General features: G+C 49.1%; 1 protein-coding gene across 2 annotated transcripts in view; it reads right to left on the minus strand.

Annotated features, from left to right (window-relative positions):
* The window catches only part of UVRAG (UV radiation resistance associated), a 98,067-nt gene that overhangs the window by 35,627 nt on the left and 44,499 nt on the right, over positions 1–17,941 (minus strand). For both annotated transcript variants that reach the window (XM_069759391.1, XM_069759389.1), the window contains exons 7-10: positions 16,768–16,873; positions 15,970–16,096; positions 9,219–9,303; positions 8,175–8,262 (exon numbers count right to left, since the gene is read on the minus strand). In XM_069759391.1, coding sequence (XP_069615492.1) covers positions 8,175–8,262; positions 9,219–9,303; positions 15,970–16,096; positions 16,768–16,873 — 406 coding nt within the window. The remainder of the gene's footprint in view (positions 1–8,174; positions 8,263–9,218; positions 9,304–15,969; positions 16,097–16,767; positions 16,874–17,941) is intronic.

A 17,941-nucleotide genomic window follows, 5' to 3' on the forward strand; every position in this document is an offset into this window, starting at 1 on the left:
CCTCCATTGGGGGACACAGGAACCATGGGTGTATGCTGCTGCCACTAGGAGGCTGACACTATGCAAATAAAAAAAGTTAGCTCCTCCTCTGCAGTATACACCCCACCGACTGGCATCATGCTCTTCAGTTAGTGAGAAAGCAGTAGGAGATAAGTAGCAAGGTTGAAAAACCATAACCACAAACTTGAGAACTGTAAACGTGAGAACAGTCATAGAACAGATAACAAACATTGGGAGGGAGCTGTGTCCCCCAATGGAGGCTTCAAGAAACAGATTTTACGGTAAGCAACCAAAAATCCTGTTTTCTTTATCGCCTCTCATTGGGGGACACAGGAACCATGGGACGTCCCAAAGCAGTCCCTAGGGCGGGAAAAACAGACTTCCATCAGGTCAGAGGACTCACCACTGCCACCTGCAAGATCCTTCTGCCTAGGCTGGCGTCCGTCGAAGCGTAGTAATGGATCTTGTAAAATTTGGCGAACGTGTGGATGGAAGACCAAGTTGCCGCTTTGCAAAGCTGTAGGGCGGAAGCCCTGTGGTGCACCGCCCAGGAGGCGCCGACTTCCCGGGTAGAGTGAACCTTAATCCCAGGAGGGGGCACTCTGTTCTTGACCCGGTAAGCCTCCAAAATTGCCATTCTGATCCAGCGAGCAATAGTCGCTTTAGAAGTCGGCTGGCCTCTGCGCGTGCCATCAGGAATGACGAAAAAGGAATCCGTCTTCCGGAAAGTGGACGTTCTATCCCGGTAGATCCTCACTGCCCTGACGAGGTCCAGCCTGTTCAACGATCATTCCAGGGGGATGAGCCGGAGCTGGACAAAAGGAAGGTAGAACGATGTCCTCGTTGAGGTGGAAAACCACCTTAGGAAGGCAGGAAGGCAGAGGCCTGAGGACCGCCTTGTCCTGGTGAATGTTTAAGTACGGAGGTCGGCAGGACAGGGCCGCCAACTCGGAAAAACGGCAGATAAAGGTGATGGCCACAAGAAAGGCCACCCTCAAAGATAGAACTGACAGGGGAATCTCCTTGAGAGGCTCAAAGGGGGAAACCCTCAGAACGTCCAGAACCAGGTTTAAATCCCATGAATCCACGGGGGCCCTGTACGGAGGGACAGCGTGGGCTACTCCTTGAAGGAAGGTCTTAATCTGTGGCCGAGAAGCTAAAGTCTTCTGAAAGAGGATGGAAAGCGCAGAGACCTGGCCCTTCAGGGAACTAAGAGCCAGGCCCGAATCCAGTCCTGCCTGAAGGAAGGCCAAAATGGAAGGCAGGGAAAAGGACATAGGTGAAACGCAGTTGGACTAGCACCAACGAAAGTAAGCCTTCCAGGTACGATAGTAGATCCTGGAAGATGAAGGCTTCCGAGCCTGAATCACGGTGTGAATCACCCGATCCGAAAGGCCGGACGCTCTGAGAACTGCGGTCTCAACAGCCACGCCGTTAAACTGAGCGACCGAGAATTCGGGTGGCAGATCGGACCCTGAGACAGCAGATTGGGTCTGTCTGGAAGGCGCCAGGGAGCGTCCGCAAGAAGATTGACGAGCTCCGCAAACAAAGCTCTCCTGGGCCAATCCGGGGCGATCAGAATGACCGGCACCTTTTCCGCTTTGCTCTTTTTCAACAGTTTGGGAAGTAATGGAAGGGGTGGGAACAGGTAGGGCAGCACGAACTGTGACCAAGGAATGGCCAGAGCATTGACGCCCACTGCAAGAGGATCGCAAGACGACCTGAAGATGAACTGCAGAATCTTCCTGTTCATTCAAGACGCCGAGAGATCCACGTCCGGAGTCCCCCATCGAAGAAAAATCTTGATGGAAGACCTCCGGATGCAAGGACCATTCCCCTGCCGCGAGGCCCTCGCGGCTGAGGAAGTCGGCGGCCCAATTGTCCACGCCGGGGATATACCCCGTGGATATCACCGGGGCCGTTGTCTCCGCCCAAAGTAGGATCTTGGATACCTCAGCAAGGGCCAAGTAGCTCAGAGTCCCCCACTTGAAGATTGACATATGCCACAGCCGTGGCGTTGTCAGTCTGGATCCGGATTGGCAGACCCCTGAGAATCCTTTCCCAGTGGCGGAGGGACAGTAAAGGTGGCCCGAATCTCGAGGACATTGATCGACGGAGCCGACTCCTGCGCCGACCAACGGCCCTGAACCGTGATGTGGCGAAAAACCGCACCCCAGCCGAGGAGGCTGGCGTCCGTCGTCACCACTTACCAGAGAACTGGAAAGAAGGACCTGCCCTGGGAGATGAGAGGTGACATCAGCCACCAGTTGAGAGACCGTTTGACCCGAGAAAAGAATCGGATCGGACGAACCAGGGAGAAGACAGACCTGTCACACTGAGACAGAATGGCTTGCTGAAGGGGTCGCAAATGAAATTGGGCAAAGGGAATCGCTTCCAATGTTGATACCATCCTCCCCAGAACGTTCATGGCCGGTCGGAGGGAGGGAAGCCGAGGACCCTGGAGCAAGCGTATGTCCCGACAAAGAGAGGATCTCTTGTCTTTGGGAAGGAAGACTTTGGTCTGACAAGTGTCGAAGAGCATGCCCAGAAAGATGATGCGCTGAGAAGGAATAAGGCAGGACTTCTTCCGGTTGACCAGCCACCCGAAACGGCTAGGGTGTCGAGAACGACGGACAGACTTTCGTGAGCCTGAGAAAAGGACGGAGCCTTAATGAGGATGTCGTCGAGGTATGTAAATAGGACCAGGCCTCTGACTCTCAAGATGGCCAACAGCGCCGCCATGATCTTCGTGAATACCCTTGGAGCGGTAGTGAGACCGAACGGCAGGGCGACGGATTGAAAATGCACCGCAAAGCGCAGGAATCGGTGACGTCCGGGAAATATCGGGACATGGAGGTAGGCGTCCTGAATATCTATGGAACACAGAAATTCTTGAGCCTCCATGGGAGCAATTACTGAACGAAGGGATCCCATCCCGAAGTGCCTCAGACGAACTCTCCTGTTCAGTAATCTGAGGTCCAGAATGGGGCGAACCTTGCCGTCTTTTTTCGGTACCCCAAAAAGGTTCGAGTAGAAACCTGTGAACCGTTCTTTTTCTGGGACGGGAACGATTTCCCCGGCTTTGAGAAGAGAAGCGATGGCTGCGAAGAAACCCGGAACTAGAGCGGGATCTCTGGGAGGTCGGGATTCGAAGAAACGATCCCGGGGTCGTGAAAACGAACTCTATCTTGTATCCCGAGGATACAACTTCCCTGACCCATGCATCCTCTACTGCGGAGGTGCAGACGTCCCTGGAAAAGAGAAGACGGACACCCAACCTGGGAGGTGGGTTGGGGTCTTGTCAGAGTCATGCTGAGGTGGATCTTCCAGTCCTGGCCTGGAGGATCTACCCGGAGAGTAGCGAGGACGCCAGGACAGAGTGGGCCAAAAGGGCACCGCTTTCTTCTCTTGACGTGCCTGAGGACTCTGGTGCTGCTGAGAAGGGAGGTTGGTGCCGTGAGGTGATGAAAAAAAGGCCGAAAGGACCGAAACTGCCATCTTGCAGCGAGGCCCTAGGAGGAGGGCGACGAGGATTAGCCTGGGGGAGAGGAGACTTGTACCCCCGGTGGCGTCCTTAATGATTTGGTCCAGCATGGAACCAAAGAGACGTGAGCCCTGAAAGGGGAGACAGGTGCGGGACTTTTTGGAACATAAGTCTGCCTGCCGGGCCTTGAGCCAAACGGTCCGGCGGATGGTAACGGCATTGCTGGATGCCTGAGCCGCACAAGATGCGACATCCAGAGAGACGGAGACCAGGTATTCACCCGCGTGGGAAATCTGGATGGCAAGCTCCGCCAGTTGCACAGGAGGCGCTCTGTCCAGGATATCTCGACGGAGTTCTTTTGCCCATTTGGAAGGGATTTCGAAACCCAGGTGGAAGCGAAAACTGGGCATTTGAAGCGGCTGCAGCTGCCTCAAAGGCTGACTTCGCAAAGGATTCTATAACTATCGTTAGAGTCCTTCAGAGATGCTCCGCCGGACAGTGGAAGCACCGTGTTCGTGGAGAGCCTGGAAACGGGGATCCGAGGGAGAGACCGTCCAATTGGCAGTAAGTTCTGGAGAACAACTTAGAAGGTGGTTTAGCCCATCTAAACGAAACCGCCTGATCTGCGGGTTCCGTAGAGGGATCCATAATGCCACAGGTTTGGTTTATAGCTCCAATGAGATTCTGGACCATATCCCTTCATGGTGGCGATTTGGTTAGAATCCAGCTCCGAGATGTCCTCCGAGGGCGCATCAGATAACGCCTCGCCTGATTCAGGGGAGAAGGATCGGGAGGACGCCGACCGCAGAGGGGGACCGTGTGGCGAGATGGAGCGAGAAGAGGACTCAGACCGACGTTCCTGTCTGGACCTTTTGCGGCTTATCAAGGAGGGCTCGGGCGGAGGCTCCTGCGACCCGCTGGCCACTGTGGGGGGCTGCGGAGGTAATCGGTCCAGCACGGATACCAGAAATTTTGAGACACCCGCGTTAGACCGGCCACCGAATGAGACAGAGAGAAAACCCAGCCTGGGATGGGCGTATCACACTCGGGCGGACCGGCCGGAGGATCCTGGGCGGTAGGAACAATCGGGTCAGAAGAGGATGAAGTAGGAGGACGAGAGCGGCCCCCTTTAGAGTTAGACATTTTAGAGAGGTCCGTGAAGAAAAAGAGGGTTAGGGGACAGAGGGCAGAGGGGAGTGTCAGTCTGCAATTGCAGAGCTACTCACGGCAGACGGATTGCGGAGTGAAGCTGTCCAGCTTGATGCATGGACCTCAGGCGAGGAGTGGTCCCTTAGGAAGGAGGGTGGAATGGCCTCCTGGCGCAATTTGGATCTGCGGCTGTCATGTATCCTGTGTGGAGGAGAGGGCTCATGGCTCGGGAGTCCCAAGATGGCGCCGGTGCGCAGGGAAAAGAGGCGGTGCCTCAGTGCAATTGTCGGGCGGGAGAAAAGCCCGCCCGATGAAAGCGGGAAGGGGGCGGAGTCTGCCACCGGAAGTAGGCCCGGGCAGAAGCCGGGGCCTAAATTAGGAATAGGAGACCGGCGGAGAAGGGCCGCGGCGTAGGCACAGGGCGCCGCATGAAGGAAGCGACGCGGTAGGTAAGCGACCGCAAACAGCGGCTGCATGCCCAAGCGGTGTGGCGACCTGGCAGGCCGCCACGCTGAGGGAGAAGGAATGGCCGCTACAGTGGACGGAGCTGCAGGGTGGAAAGATGCGGCGGCGGCGCTGAGAAAAGGACCGGCCGCTTACAGCGGCCGGAGTAGGGAAAACGCAGGGGGCCGAAGTGATGCGACAGCTGGCAAAGCCGCCGCGCTGAGAGGAAAGAGACGGGCGCTTACAGCGCCGGAGCAGGGAAGTCGCAGGGGCCCGAAGCGTGTGGCAAGGCCGCGCTTACTGGGAGCATAGCGCGGTGGTAGAAAAGAAGCGGCGCGGTAGTCCGAAAAGGCGGCCGCGCCGGACAAGAGAGGGCAGCCGCAGCCGGAATAGGTGCGGCGGCTGGGAAGAAACGCGACCCGCATAATGAACCCATTAAACAGGCACCCCCTTTTTTGAGGATCCAGGGAAGCCGCAGAAAAAAAATAAATAAAATAAATACTCACCTTAGACATCCCACGCCGGTACTAACCTGGAAAAAAGTGAGACGTCCAGGGAGCTGATGGACGTCCTCGTCTCCGCAACCGACAGGCTCTGGTGGGCGAGTGGGTGGGGGACGGAGCCAGGACCGGACTTCTAAGCACGCTTGTGTGCTAGGCTCTTGGTCCTGGAGAGGGATCTATGAGGATACGGGGTGGCAGTACACGCCGTACTCATAGTCCGTTTTGTGGGACTACAGGTGTGACTGCTCACCCTGTATCCCTCCGGAAACCTGAAAAGGAACGACGCACATCGAGGTAGATAAGGGTCTAATGAAAGACCCGTGTCCACCTCCTACTGACACTAAGCTAAACTGAAGAGCATGATGCCAGTCGGTGGGGTGTACACTGCAGAAGAGGAGCTAACTTTTTTTATTTGCATAGTGTCAGCCTCCTAGTGGCAGCAGCATACACCCATGGTTCCTGTGTCCCCCAATGAGAGGCGATAAAGAAAAAAATCTTTTTCTTTTTTCCACAAAAATTATATTTTAGCCCCCAGTTTTGTATTTTACCAAGGGTAACAGGAGAAATTGGACCCCAAAAGTTGTTGTCCAATGTGTCCTGAGTACGCTGATACCCCATATGTTGGGGTAAACTCCTGTTTGGGCACACGGAAGAGCTCGGAAGGGAAGGAGCACCGTTTTACTTTTTAAAGCAGAATTGGCTGGAATTGAGATCGGACGCCATGTCACATTTGGAGAGCCCCTGATGTGCCTAAACAGTGGAAACCCCCCAATTATAACCCTAATCCCAACAGTAACCCCAGACACACCTTTAACCCTAATCCCAACCCTATTCCCAACCGTAAGGCCATGTTCACACGATCCTTTTTTTCATGCGGAATTGCCGCGATTTTCCCGCTGCGGGTCCGCAGCTGTTTTCCATGCAGGGTACATTACATTGTACCCTATGGAAAACAGGAACTGCTGTGCCCACAATGCGGAAAATAAAAAAAAAAAGCCGCGCTGAATAGCTGCGGGAAAAAAGTAGTACCATGTCACTTCTTTTTTCGGAGCCACAGCGGTTCTGCACCCATTGACCTCCATTGTGAGGTCAAACCCGCAGTAAAACCCGCAGATGAAAAAAATATCTGCGGGTTTTACTGCGGTTTGTGGTGCAGAACCGCTGCAGCAGGAAGTGCGGGGAAGCGGGCGGAAGTGCGTGGGCGGAGTGTGGCTGCCCCCCCGTGCTCCGATCCCGCCCCCCCCCCCCGTGCTCCAATCCCACCGCCCCGTGCTCCGATGCCCCCCCTCCCCCAGTGCTCCGATGCCCCCCCCCGTGCCCTAATCTCCCCCCCTTATACTTACCCGGCGTCCTGGTGTCCGTCCGGCCGTCTTCTCCCTGGGCACCGTCATCTTGCAAAATGGCGGGCGCATCCGCAGTGCGCCCGCCGAATCTGCCGGCCGGCAGATTCGTTCCAAAGTGCATTTTGATCACTGAGATATAACCTCTCAGTGATCAAAATAAAAAAAAATAGTAGGGTTAGGGGTAGGGTTAGGGTTAGGGTTAGGGGTAGGGTTAGGGGTAGGGTTAGGGGTAGGGTATTTTCAGCCATTTTAACCCTAAAAAACTTCCTAGAAAACACACAGACTCTGCATAGAAAACTGCATTAAAAAAAAGGATCAAAAAAAGGATCAAAAAACGCATCAAAAAACGCATCAAAAAAGGACAAAAAAAGGACCAAAAAAAGGACCTGCGTTTTCTGCCAAGAGCTGCAGTTTTTTAAAAAAAACAGTCCTGAAAAAAAAAGGATGGAAATCAGGAACGTGTGAACATACCCTAAATGTAATCCAAACCCTAACCTGAACTTTAGCCCCAACCCTAACTGTAGCCCCAACCCTAACTGTGGCCCTAGCCCTAACGGGAAAATGGAAATAAATGCATTTTTTAAATTTTTCCCTAATATTTTTCCCTAACTAAGGGGGTGATGAAGGGGGGGTTTGATTTACTTTTATAGCGGGTTTTTTAGCGGATTTTTATGATTGGCAGCCGTCACACACTGAAAGACGCTTTTTATTGCAAAAAATTGTTTTTGCGTCTCCACATTTTGAGAGCTATAATTTTTCCATATTTTGGTCCACAGAGTCAAGTGAGGTCTTGTTTTTTGTGGGACGAGTTGACGTTTTTATTGGAACCATTCGGGCACGTGACATTTTTTGATCGCTTTTTATTCCGATTTTTGTGAGGCATTTTCGTGACCGCTCCTGGCCTGTGATAGTCAGCTGACACCCGGCCGCGATCCCTCCGTGAGCGCGGCCGATCACATATGACGTACTATCCCGTTGGTGGTCATACGGGCCCACCCCACCTCGACGGGATAATAAGTCTCATGTCAGAAAGCGGTTAAAGGTTTTGTTTGAAATTATTTCCAGTTTGCCTTTTTCACTTTTTTGTGTTGTTCCAATACACACAAAAGAAATAAACATGTAATTGCAATAATTTTCTGGGAAAAGTACTTTCTTTTCTGGAGCAATTTCCAGGGTGTCAAGACTTTCAGCCTTGACTGTATGTAGTCGCTGAATACGAGGTGTAGACAGCGTCCTGCTCTGGTTACTCACCGCGTCTATTGGGTAAATGTAGGAAAGCTCGGAGATGAGCTGTCGGCAGCGGATGGTCAGCTGGGCGTTTGTCTTAAGAAAGGACTCCCTAAAAGAAAGGGAAAACAGAAAAAAACAAAAAAAAAACAAAGAGAAAACTAGGGTTAGTGCCGGGATTTGCACTTCCGGTAGCCGAGTTTTAAGGGGCCAATGATTGGGTTTACTTGAGTTAAGATTTTAGGGCCTTGGAAGGACCCTGGCACCAATCACTTGCCTGGAGGGGGATATTTGGACCCCTCTCGCTATTTTTGACAAGTGCTCTTTCCAAATTTTTTTTTTTTTTAAAGCTGCAAAAATGACATTTTCTCCATTGAATAACCAAATAAATAATGCTGCCCAACTGTGCCCCTAAAATAGCACTGCTATATATTACCCACAGCCATGCAAGAATACTCAAAGCCTTAACATAATCCGATATACAGTACGCGATGGCCGCAAACCCCGCCGGGCGCAAGAGAGACGGCCGCCGGGCGCAAGAGAGACGGCCGCCGGGCGCAAGAGAGACGGCCGCCGGGCGCAAGAGAGACGGCCGCCGGGCGCAAGAGAGACGGCCGCCGGGCGCAAGAGAGACGGCCGCCGGGCGCAAGAGAGACGGCCGCCGGGCGCAAGAGAGACGGCCGCCGGGCGCAAGAGAGACGGCCGCCGGGCGCAAGAGAGACGGCCGCCGGGCGCAAGAGAGACGGCCGCCGGGCGCAAGAGAGACGGCCGCCGGGCGCAAGAGAGACGGCCGCCGGGCGCAAGAGAGACGGCCGCCGGGCGCAAGAGAGACGGCCGCCGGGCGCAAGAGAGACGGCCGCCGGGCGCAAGAGAGACGGCCGCCGGGCGCAAGAGAGACGGCCGCCGGGCGCAAGAGAGACGGCCGCCGGGCGCAAGAGAGACGGCCGCCGGGCGCAAGAGAGACGGCCGCCGGGCGCAAGAGAGACAACTGCACAGCCCCCTCTTCCGGTCGCTCACAGACCCATAAATGTGGCCATCCTCCACCCATGCTGGCTTCCCTGCAGTCACCTTTTCGCCGTGCACTCTTTCCTCAGCTCGTTCAGGGACTCGCTTTTCTTCTGCAGCTTCTCACGTTGAGAGGTGAATTTATTACCTGCGAGACAAACACAGAGACTCGGTTACACGGTGCCGGAGTCCTGGCCCCGGGCCGTCTGCAGAGACGAAGTTTATGGTTTACAAGATTTTTATTTTTTTTTTTCCCCTTCGTGAAACTTCTTGAGCCGCCCTGCAGAAAGTGTCAGATGTCTGTTCTCTCCACAAACCCGTGGAAAAAATGCGCTGAACTATCACGTTATGGGAACAGTTACAAGCCGCGGGAAAATGAAAGCAACGAAAACACAAGAGCAGCGCTCAGATATATGTACTGGGGTCCAGCACCGCTGGACAGGGGAAAACAGGGGAGGCAGAGGGGTTAATATTAACCACACAAAAAAAACATGTACTTCACAGGATTCCTGGGGTTAATGTAACAACAATGAAAACTTCGGTTACTTTTAAAAAAAAACTTTGTATTTTAATTTTTCGCGATTTGCAAGAACACAGTTTGCTTCCAATTAATGAAAAAAAGGGTGTAATTTGCATCCATAGATAAGTCAGGCTTACAAGAAAAAAATCTGATAGACGCAGTCTGAATAGGTCTACGGTCGGGCGCATGCAAAACCTTCCCTTCACTGACAAGAAGCAGAGATCTTGTAAACAATATGGAATTGAACTCGGAGTCTCCATCTTTGAACCTGGCATTAACAGCATTAAAGCACGGAGATAAAATGTGGCCTTATTTTTTTACGGCTCCTATAATAAGCCCCCCGGATAAGAGAAATCTCCGATTGTTGTAACATTAATGATTGCGGCACAATTCTTTTTCCGAGCCCCAAATAGTGCGGTATTATGGGGTTAAACAATTGTGGAATTATGTGATTACAGTATTATAAGAGGGAGCAGAAGAGACCGGGCGTAACTGTATAAACAGTCGGAGTGTTTATGTAATCCGATCACTTGGCGCCGTCATTTATATGGAAAGTGGCTGATGAAATGCGAAAAAAAAAATCCCCCCAAAAAAAATGCTTAACGGATAATTGTAAGCGATGGTCCGAGAGAAGCAAATAAATATACGCAGGGCTCAGGGAAATACCGCACAAGTAGCGTCACACACCGCCACAGCGTGCGAGTGTGCTATATATGACCCGGGTCTGTGCATACACACAGCATTGGACTGGTTCCCCTTTCCATGGCTCCGGGTACACCTGTGAAGACCACCCAATCGCTCTGCTAGCCCCCTGCTCAGTGCACTCACAGCCTCGGTGTTTTTAGAAAGTTATGGTTAAAGCCCATTATGCAGCCAAACTGGTAACCAATGACGGCCATATTGGCACTTATGGGTCTAAAGCCTTTGTCACCCGGGCACACAGCAGCTTTCTTGTACAGCTCAGATCTAAGGGCTGCAGAAGATTGGGTTCAGGGCTGCCAGAGAATACGGAGACCCCCGTGGAGAAGACGGACGCGGGCTATACCAGTTTCTGGCTTTTTACCTTCCTACGTAGCAATAAGAGGACACTATTAGACCCAGCAAAGAAGAGTGGGGTCCCACACACTGTTATGGTCTTATAGAGGTGTCTTATGCATTAAAAAGAACTAAAAAAAAAATAATTAATATAAATACATAAACTCAAAAACAAGTAAAAAATATAATATAAATAGTAAAAAAAATTAAAGAAAAATAAATCAACCCTATAAACCTAAAAAATAAAAATAAACAAAAGCACAGAGAAATAAGAAAAAATATATACTAAACTAAGGAAAACAACTCTTAACAATACAAATAAGGTAAAGCTTACAAAATAATTTTAAAAATATATTCTTAAAATGAAGGATAAAAAAAAGATATACAAAACAAAAACAAGAAAAAAAATGTTAAAGAAAAAAAAAAAAAAAGTGTGACATTGTCCACGCCAACAAGTAATCGGAGATGATATCTTATTGATTAATGAGGAGGGCAGCTCCCAGCTTTAGGGGCACAGAACAGACCCAGATTCTGCATATTAGTGGTGATCTGTACGCCGCCGATCTAATCAGAAGAAGTGTGTGAAGATGAAGAGGTAATTGCCCGATCCGAAAAAAAGTACCAACAATGTTATCCATTAGAGGACTGAGGTGCAGCAAGAGACAGAGTAAATGGATCAGGGACAGTACAGAAAAATTAGACCCAAGGTAACAGAAATACGCCGGACACTTATTAAGCATGATAAAAAGTGTCTGGAGGGCAGATCGAATTCAGACAATGGCCAACGCAGTCAGCCCTCTCCTCCTCCCCTTTTTTAAGGTCTACGTGGAAGTCTACCTTGGTAGACAACAATTCGGAGATGGACAATACTTCAGGAACCGATTGTTATGATCCCAGGTAGGTCCACATCACCGATTGTGAACATTTCATCACCAATCCAGGATAATCGATATTCTACTAGGACAACAGATTTGGGCTTGAGGGTTAAATCAGTGTTCCCCAACTCTGGTCCTCAAGAGCCACCAACAGGTCATGGTTTCAGGACTTCCTTAGTATTGCACAGGTGATTGAATGCTTGCCTGTCCAAGTGACGCAATTATCACCTGTGCAATACTAAGGAAATCCTGAAAACAAGACCTGTTGGTGGCTCTTGAGGATCGGAGTTGGGGAGCACTGGCCTAAGGGGTCGAGACATTGATAGATCTTATGCAATGCGATTTTCATAGATCAGGGTCAGTTCTATAGATATTCCAAACTTTCACCTCTTTCTTAATAAATTAGTGTCCGATGAATCCAGTATTTTACGTTCTACCTAAGATTCATAAAAACCTTATTAAACCCCTGGTAGACCCATAGCTCCTACATGCTCTTTACTTTCCCCATTAATCAAGAAAATGCTAAGTTCCCTTATTAAGACCACTAATTCATTCCTACTGGACACCAAACGTTTTCTGAGAACCATCTCTAAACTTGGTGACATTAAGGCCGGTAGCGAGTTTTACGGACATATGAGAGGTGCAGAAAATACGGATTGCATACGGTACAATGATTCTCTAAGGCCCAGCTCCTATCAGCCGTATTTTACGGTCTTCTAAGGCATGCTGCGTTTGTCAGCGTATTGTGCAAAAAAAATAAATAAATAAAAATCGCCAATGAAAGTCTATGGGGGCCAGAAAAATACGGATTACACACGGACCAACAGTGTGACTTGTGAGAAATACGCAGCGGTGTTCTCTAGAAAAGCCGATAATTCAGTGCGGTGTACAGTAACATCACACTGACAGGTTAGAATAGAATAGCTAAGATAAATGTCTACACAGTGTAAATGTTCGAGTTCATATGAGGACATCCAGCAGAGGGCGCATCACCGCGACTCGAGGTAACTACAGGTCATTCCCCTGCATTCCATTAATTGCCCGGGTTTTACAGGCAGGGGCGGCTGCATTAGCAGAGCTTCTGCTTGTAAAATTAGTTAACCGTTTCAGATGGATTTACAGCGTGGGACGAGACTGATCATCGGAAGATATGGAATATTGTTGTTTGTTTTGTTTACATTTGTTTCAGGTGACAAGGGTCTTCAGGTGGATTAAGAGTATAATAAAATATTACAACAACCTGTGCATTTATTTCATCAAAATACTTTGTAATGTGTGTGTGTGTGTGTGTGTGTGTGTGTGTGTGTGCGTGCGTGCGTGCGTTTTAACCATTTCGTACTATTGGATTAATAATGCATAGGTGTCATAATTGACGCCTCTCCATTATTAATCTGGCTTAATGTCACTTTACAATAGCAAGGTGACATTAACCCCTTATTACCCCATATCCCACCACTACACGGGAATGGGAAGAGAGTGGCCAAGTGCCAGAATAGGCGCATCTTCCAGACCCTCTCCAGGCTATTAATATCTGCCCTCAGTCACTGGCTTTACCACTCTGGCGGAGAAAATTGCGCGGGAGCCCACGCCAATTTTTTCCGCGATTTAACCCTTTAATTTAATAGCTAGAGCCCCCAAATTTTGCACCTACACACTACTAACATTAGTACTGTGGAATATGCAAAAAAAAAAAAGGGATATGAGATGGTTTACTGTATTTACTGTATGTAACCAAACTTCAAACAAGAGCAGGATTTATTAACAGATGCATAAATCTTACAAACCAAAAAGTTTTGTTGCTGAGTTAAATTTTTATAAATTTTAAACATAAAAGTGTGGGTCAATTATTATTCAACCCCTAGGTTTAATATTTTGTGGAATAACCTTTGTTTGCAATTACAGCTAATAATCGTCTTTTATAAGACCTGATCAGGCCGGCACAGGTCTCTGAAGTTATCTTGGCCCACTCCTCCATGCAGATCTTCTCCAAGTTATCTAGGTTCTTTGGGTGTCTCATGTAGACTTTAATCTTGAGCTCCTTCCACAAGTTTTCAATTGGGTTAAGGTCAGGAGACTGACTAGGCCACTGCAACACCTTGATTTTTTGCCTCTTGAACCAGGCCTTGGTTTTCTTGGCTGTGTGCTTTGGGTCGTTGTCTTGTTGGAAGATGAAATGACAACCCATCTTAAGATCCTTGATGGAGGAGCGGAGGTTCTTGGCCAAAATCTCCAGGTAGGCCGTGCTATCCATCTTCCCATGGATGCGGACCAGATGGCCAGGCCCCTTGGCTGAGAAACAGCCCCACAGCATGATGCTGCCACCACCATGCTTGACTGTAGGGATGGTATTCTTGGGGTCGTATGCAGTGCCATCCAGTCTCCAAACGTCACGTGTGTGGTTGGCACCAAAGATCTCAGCCTTGGTCTGATCAGACCAGAGAACCTTGAACCAGTCAGTCTCAGAGTCCCCCAAGTGATCATGAGCAAACTGTAGACGAGCCTTGACATGACGCTTTGAAAGTAAAGGTACCTTACGGGCTCGTCTGGAACGGAGACCATTGCGGTGGAGTACGTTACTTATGGTATTGACTGAAACCAATGTCCCCACTGCCATGAGATCTTCCCGGAGCTCCTTCCTTGTTGTCCTTGGGTTAGCCTTGACTCTTCGGACAAGCCTGGCCTCGGCACGGGAAGAAACTTTCAAAGGCTGTCCAGGCCGTGGAAGGCTAAGGGTATGTGCACACGTCAGGATTGCATCAGGATTTTGTCAGGATTTTTCATCAGTATTTGTAGCCAAAACCAGGAGTGGAACAATTAGAGGAAAAGTATAATAGAAACATATGCACCACTTCTGCATTTATCACCCACTCCTGGTTTTGGCTACAAATACAGATGAAAAATCCTGACAAAATCCTGATGCAATCCTGACGTGTGCACATACCCTAACAGTAGTTCCATAAGCCTTCCACTTCCGGATGATGCTCCCAACAGTGGAGACAGGTAGGCCCAACTCCTTGGAAAGGGTTTTGTACCCCTTGCCAGCCTTGTGACCCTCCACGATCTTGTCTCTGATGGCCTTGGAATGCTCCTTTGTCTTTCCCATGTTGACCATGTATGAGTGCTGTTCACAAGTTTGGGGAGAATCTTAAATAGTCAGAAAAGGCTGGAAAAAGAGATAATTAATCCAAACATGTGAAGCTCATTGTTCTTTGTGCCTGAACTACTTCTTAATACTTTAGGGGAACCAAACAGAATTCTGGTGGTTTGAGGGGTTGAATAATTAATGACCCTCTGAAAAGACTTTTCACAATTAAAAAAAAAAAATAAAGAAATAACATTCTTTTTTGCTGCAGTGCATTTCACACTTCCAGGCTGATCTACAGTCCAAATGTCACAATGCCAAGTTAATTCCAAATGTGTAAACCTGCTAAATCTGCAGGGGGTTGAATACTACTTGTAGGCACTGTATAAATATTTATAGATCCATTGTATGTCCGTATTGCAAGCCTACGCATGCCATACGGATTACATTCGGAGGATGACATGCGCAAAATACGCTGACACACCCTGCCTATGGATGACATACAGATCACTATTTTGGGGACTTTTCTGCATATTACGGCCGTAAATAACAGACCGTATTTTCATACGCTGAGTGTGACGCCGGCCTAACAGAGAGGCCATACTGGTCACCTGTGAAGTCAATAGTCTTCATAGACCACCATAAAGGCATGCAGGCTTTAGAAAATATATTTCATACATCTACCCATGACGTCCCAGCACAACAATTTTGTTTAGAACTACTAGAGATAATTCTCACAAAGAACTTCTTCCTGGACTCATTTTCTCTACAAACTCATGGGACCGCGATGGGGGTCGAATATAGCCCCGTTGTGGAGAAGATATATAGATGATGTGTTTTGTATTTGGTCTGGTCCACCTAGTTCCTTACATGATTTTCATTCCTATCTGAACTCAATCCTCCTTGAACTACAATTCACCATTCATTCTGACATGACAAAAATTAATTTTGGGGTCAGGAAAGGGGATTTAGGTTATCTTGTTACTGACCTATTTGTTAACACAGATTGTAAGAACCTACTGTATTTTACTAGCCGTCACCCCGCCTCCTTACCCATTGCTTAATATCAACGCGTTAAACGCATAGTCTCGAATGAGACGTTAGGCACGTTTAGACACTTTTCCCCGTGGAAAGTTAACCAAGAAGAGATGGAAAGACAACAGTGTAACATGATGTGCAGGACCGGACGCACCATTCTGTCACATGGAAGGAGGCGCCGGCTCATATTCTTCCTGCCCGATCTGCGTTAACGCCATCTACATTCAGGACAGACATTTTAGTGGCGGTTTCTCCTTTACTCACGTTTCGCGGTCATGGCGCTGCGTTCCTTATGGAGCAGCTCCACCTCCCGGCCCAGCGCCCTCTTCTGCCTCTTCAGTTCGTCCTGCAGCACCAGGATCTTCAGCCGCAGACACTCGCTCTCCTTCTTCTACAAAATAGTGTCCACATTAGGAAATTTATTTTTATATGTACCCATTGGGGGGGGAAAAAAAAAAAAAAAAATCAGACGACGTGCTGCTCCAAGTCATCTAACCGCTGCAGCCAATCACAGGTTTGATTAAGCTGCGATGTAGCAAGATGTGGAAGAGTACTCAAAAACCATTTAGATTCCACTCTGTGAGCGACAGTGGCATCTTACTAGTTATACAGCAGTGATCGGAGCAAGTTCTGGTCGCTGCTGCAATAGTGGGGGCACGGGTGGTATAACACAACTGGCACCCGACATGCACCCGACACGTACAGAGCAGGCTCAGCTCCTGCATCCTACACCTAACAAAGAAAGGTGAGTAAAGCTGAAGTTAAACACGGACCTCGATTTTTCAGCAACTTTCTAATGCGGCACAAAAAAGATGAAAATCTACTGCGCAAATGTGGCATGTACCACGACTTGTGACCTTAAGCTGAAATCCATGCGAAATTATAAAGTCACCTCCCTGCAGCCTCCACCAGAGGGAGCTATTCCTCATAACAGTATGCAGTGAGCTCCCCCTTGTGGTGGCTTCAGGCGGACAGAACTTTACTAACTATCTCTGTGTGTGTGATGGGGATGGGGGGGGGGGATAAAAGCTCTGGCCCGATAGTGAGGAAATGAGAAATTACCAGATTATTATTCGATGACGAGATCCGTAGCTTCTCCTCAATCTCCTTTCCGATTTTCTGAACGGTCACCTGGGTTTGCTTGATGGCGCACTGGGCCCGGTGAAGCCTGCAAAGCAGAAGGGGGCAACATTTATACGTGCGTGTAGCCAGGCATCATCTAATGGGACTACTGCTCCCATCCGGTTATGTCTGCTGTCACATATAACAGTGACAGCATGAACCGATGTTATATGTGACAGCAGACATAGCCGGATGGGAGCAGTAGTCCCATTAGATGATGCCTGGCTACACAGAAAGATACACAGACCCACGCACGCACACACACACCTGCAGACATACAGAGACACATTCTCCGCTCACAAACTCTTCCTCCTTCCTTTCTGCAGCGTTTTTGGCACGCAGATTCGCAGACCTTTTTACACCTGCGGTTTTGCTGTGGATTTGACTGACTCAATGTAAGTCAAACGCTGCAGCTCCGCAAAAAGAATTGACATGCTGCGGAAAATAAAACGCTAAGAATAAGTGCGGAATTTTCCGCAGCATGTCCACAGCAATTCTGGATTCCCATTGATTAACTGGATTCCCTCTTCATTACTAACCCCTGGGCTTGATGTCAGCTGACATTATACAGCCGACATCAACCCCAAAACCATTACCCCGCTTGCCAATGCATCAGGGCAAGCGGGAAGAACAGAGGCCAAGCGCCAAAACTGGTGCATCTAATGGATGTGCCATTCCTGGGGTAGCCGAGAGCTGGTGTTATAGTCTGGGAGGGGGCCAATGTCCATGGTCACCTTTCCAGCCTAGTAATATTAGCCCACAGCTGTCAACAAAGCCTTTGCTGGTTATTAAAAATAGCGGAAACTTCACATTTTTTGGGGGGGGTCCTCCCTTTTTAATAACCAGTAAAGGCTATGCAGACAGCTGAGAACTGATATTATAGGCTGGGAACCTTCACAGACACTTCCCCCTCCCAGAATAATAACACCAGCCCCCAGCTGTCAGCTTATCCTGAGCAGGTTAATAACAAATAAGGGGGACCCCAAGCCATTTTCTTCATTTAATTCTATATTTGTTAGCTAAATACATGTACAGTAAACTGCACTTGAGCTGCACTCAATGCCAACTTTTTATCTATATATTTATTCTGATTGTTCACGCTGTGAATTTACAG

This window comes from Ranitomeya imitator, chromosome 3 (assembly GCF_032444005.1).
Source record: "Ranitomeya imitator isolate aRanImi1 chromosome 3, aRanImi1.pri, whole genome shotgun sequence".
NCBI classification, from domain to species: domain Eukaryota; kingdom Metazoa; phylum Chordata; class Amphibia; order Anura; family Dendrobatidae; genus Ranitomeya; species Ranitomeya imitator.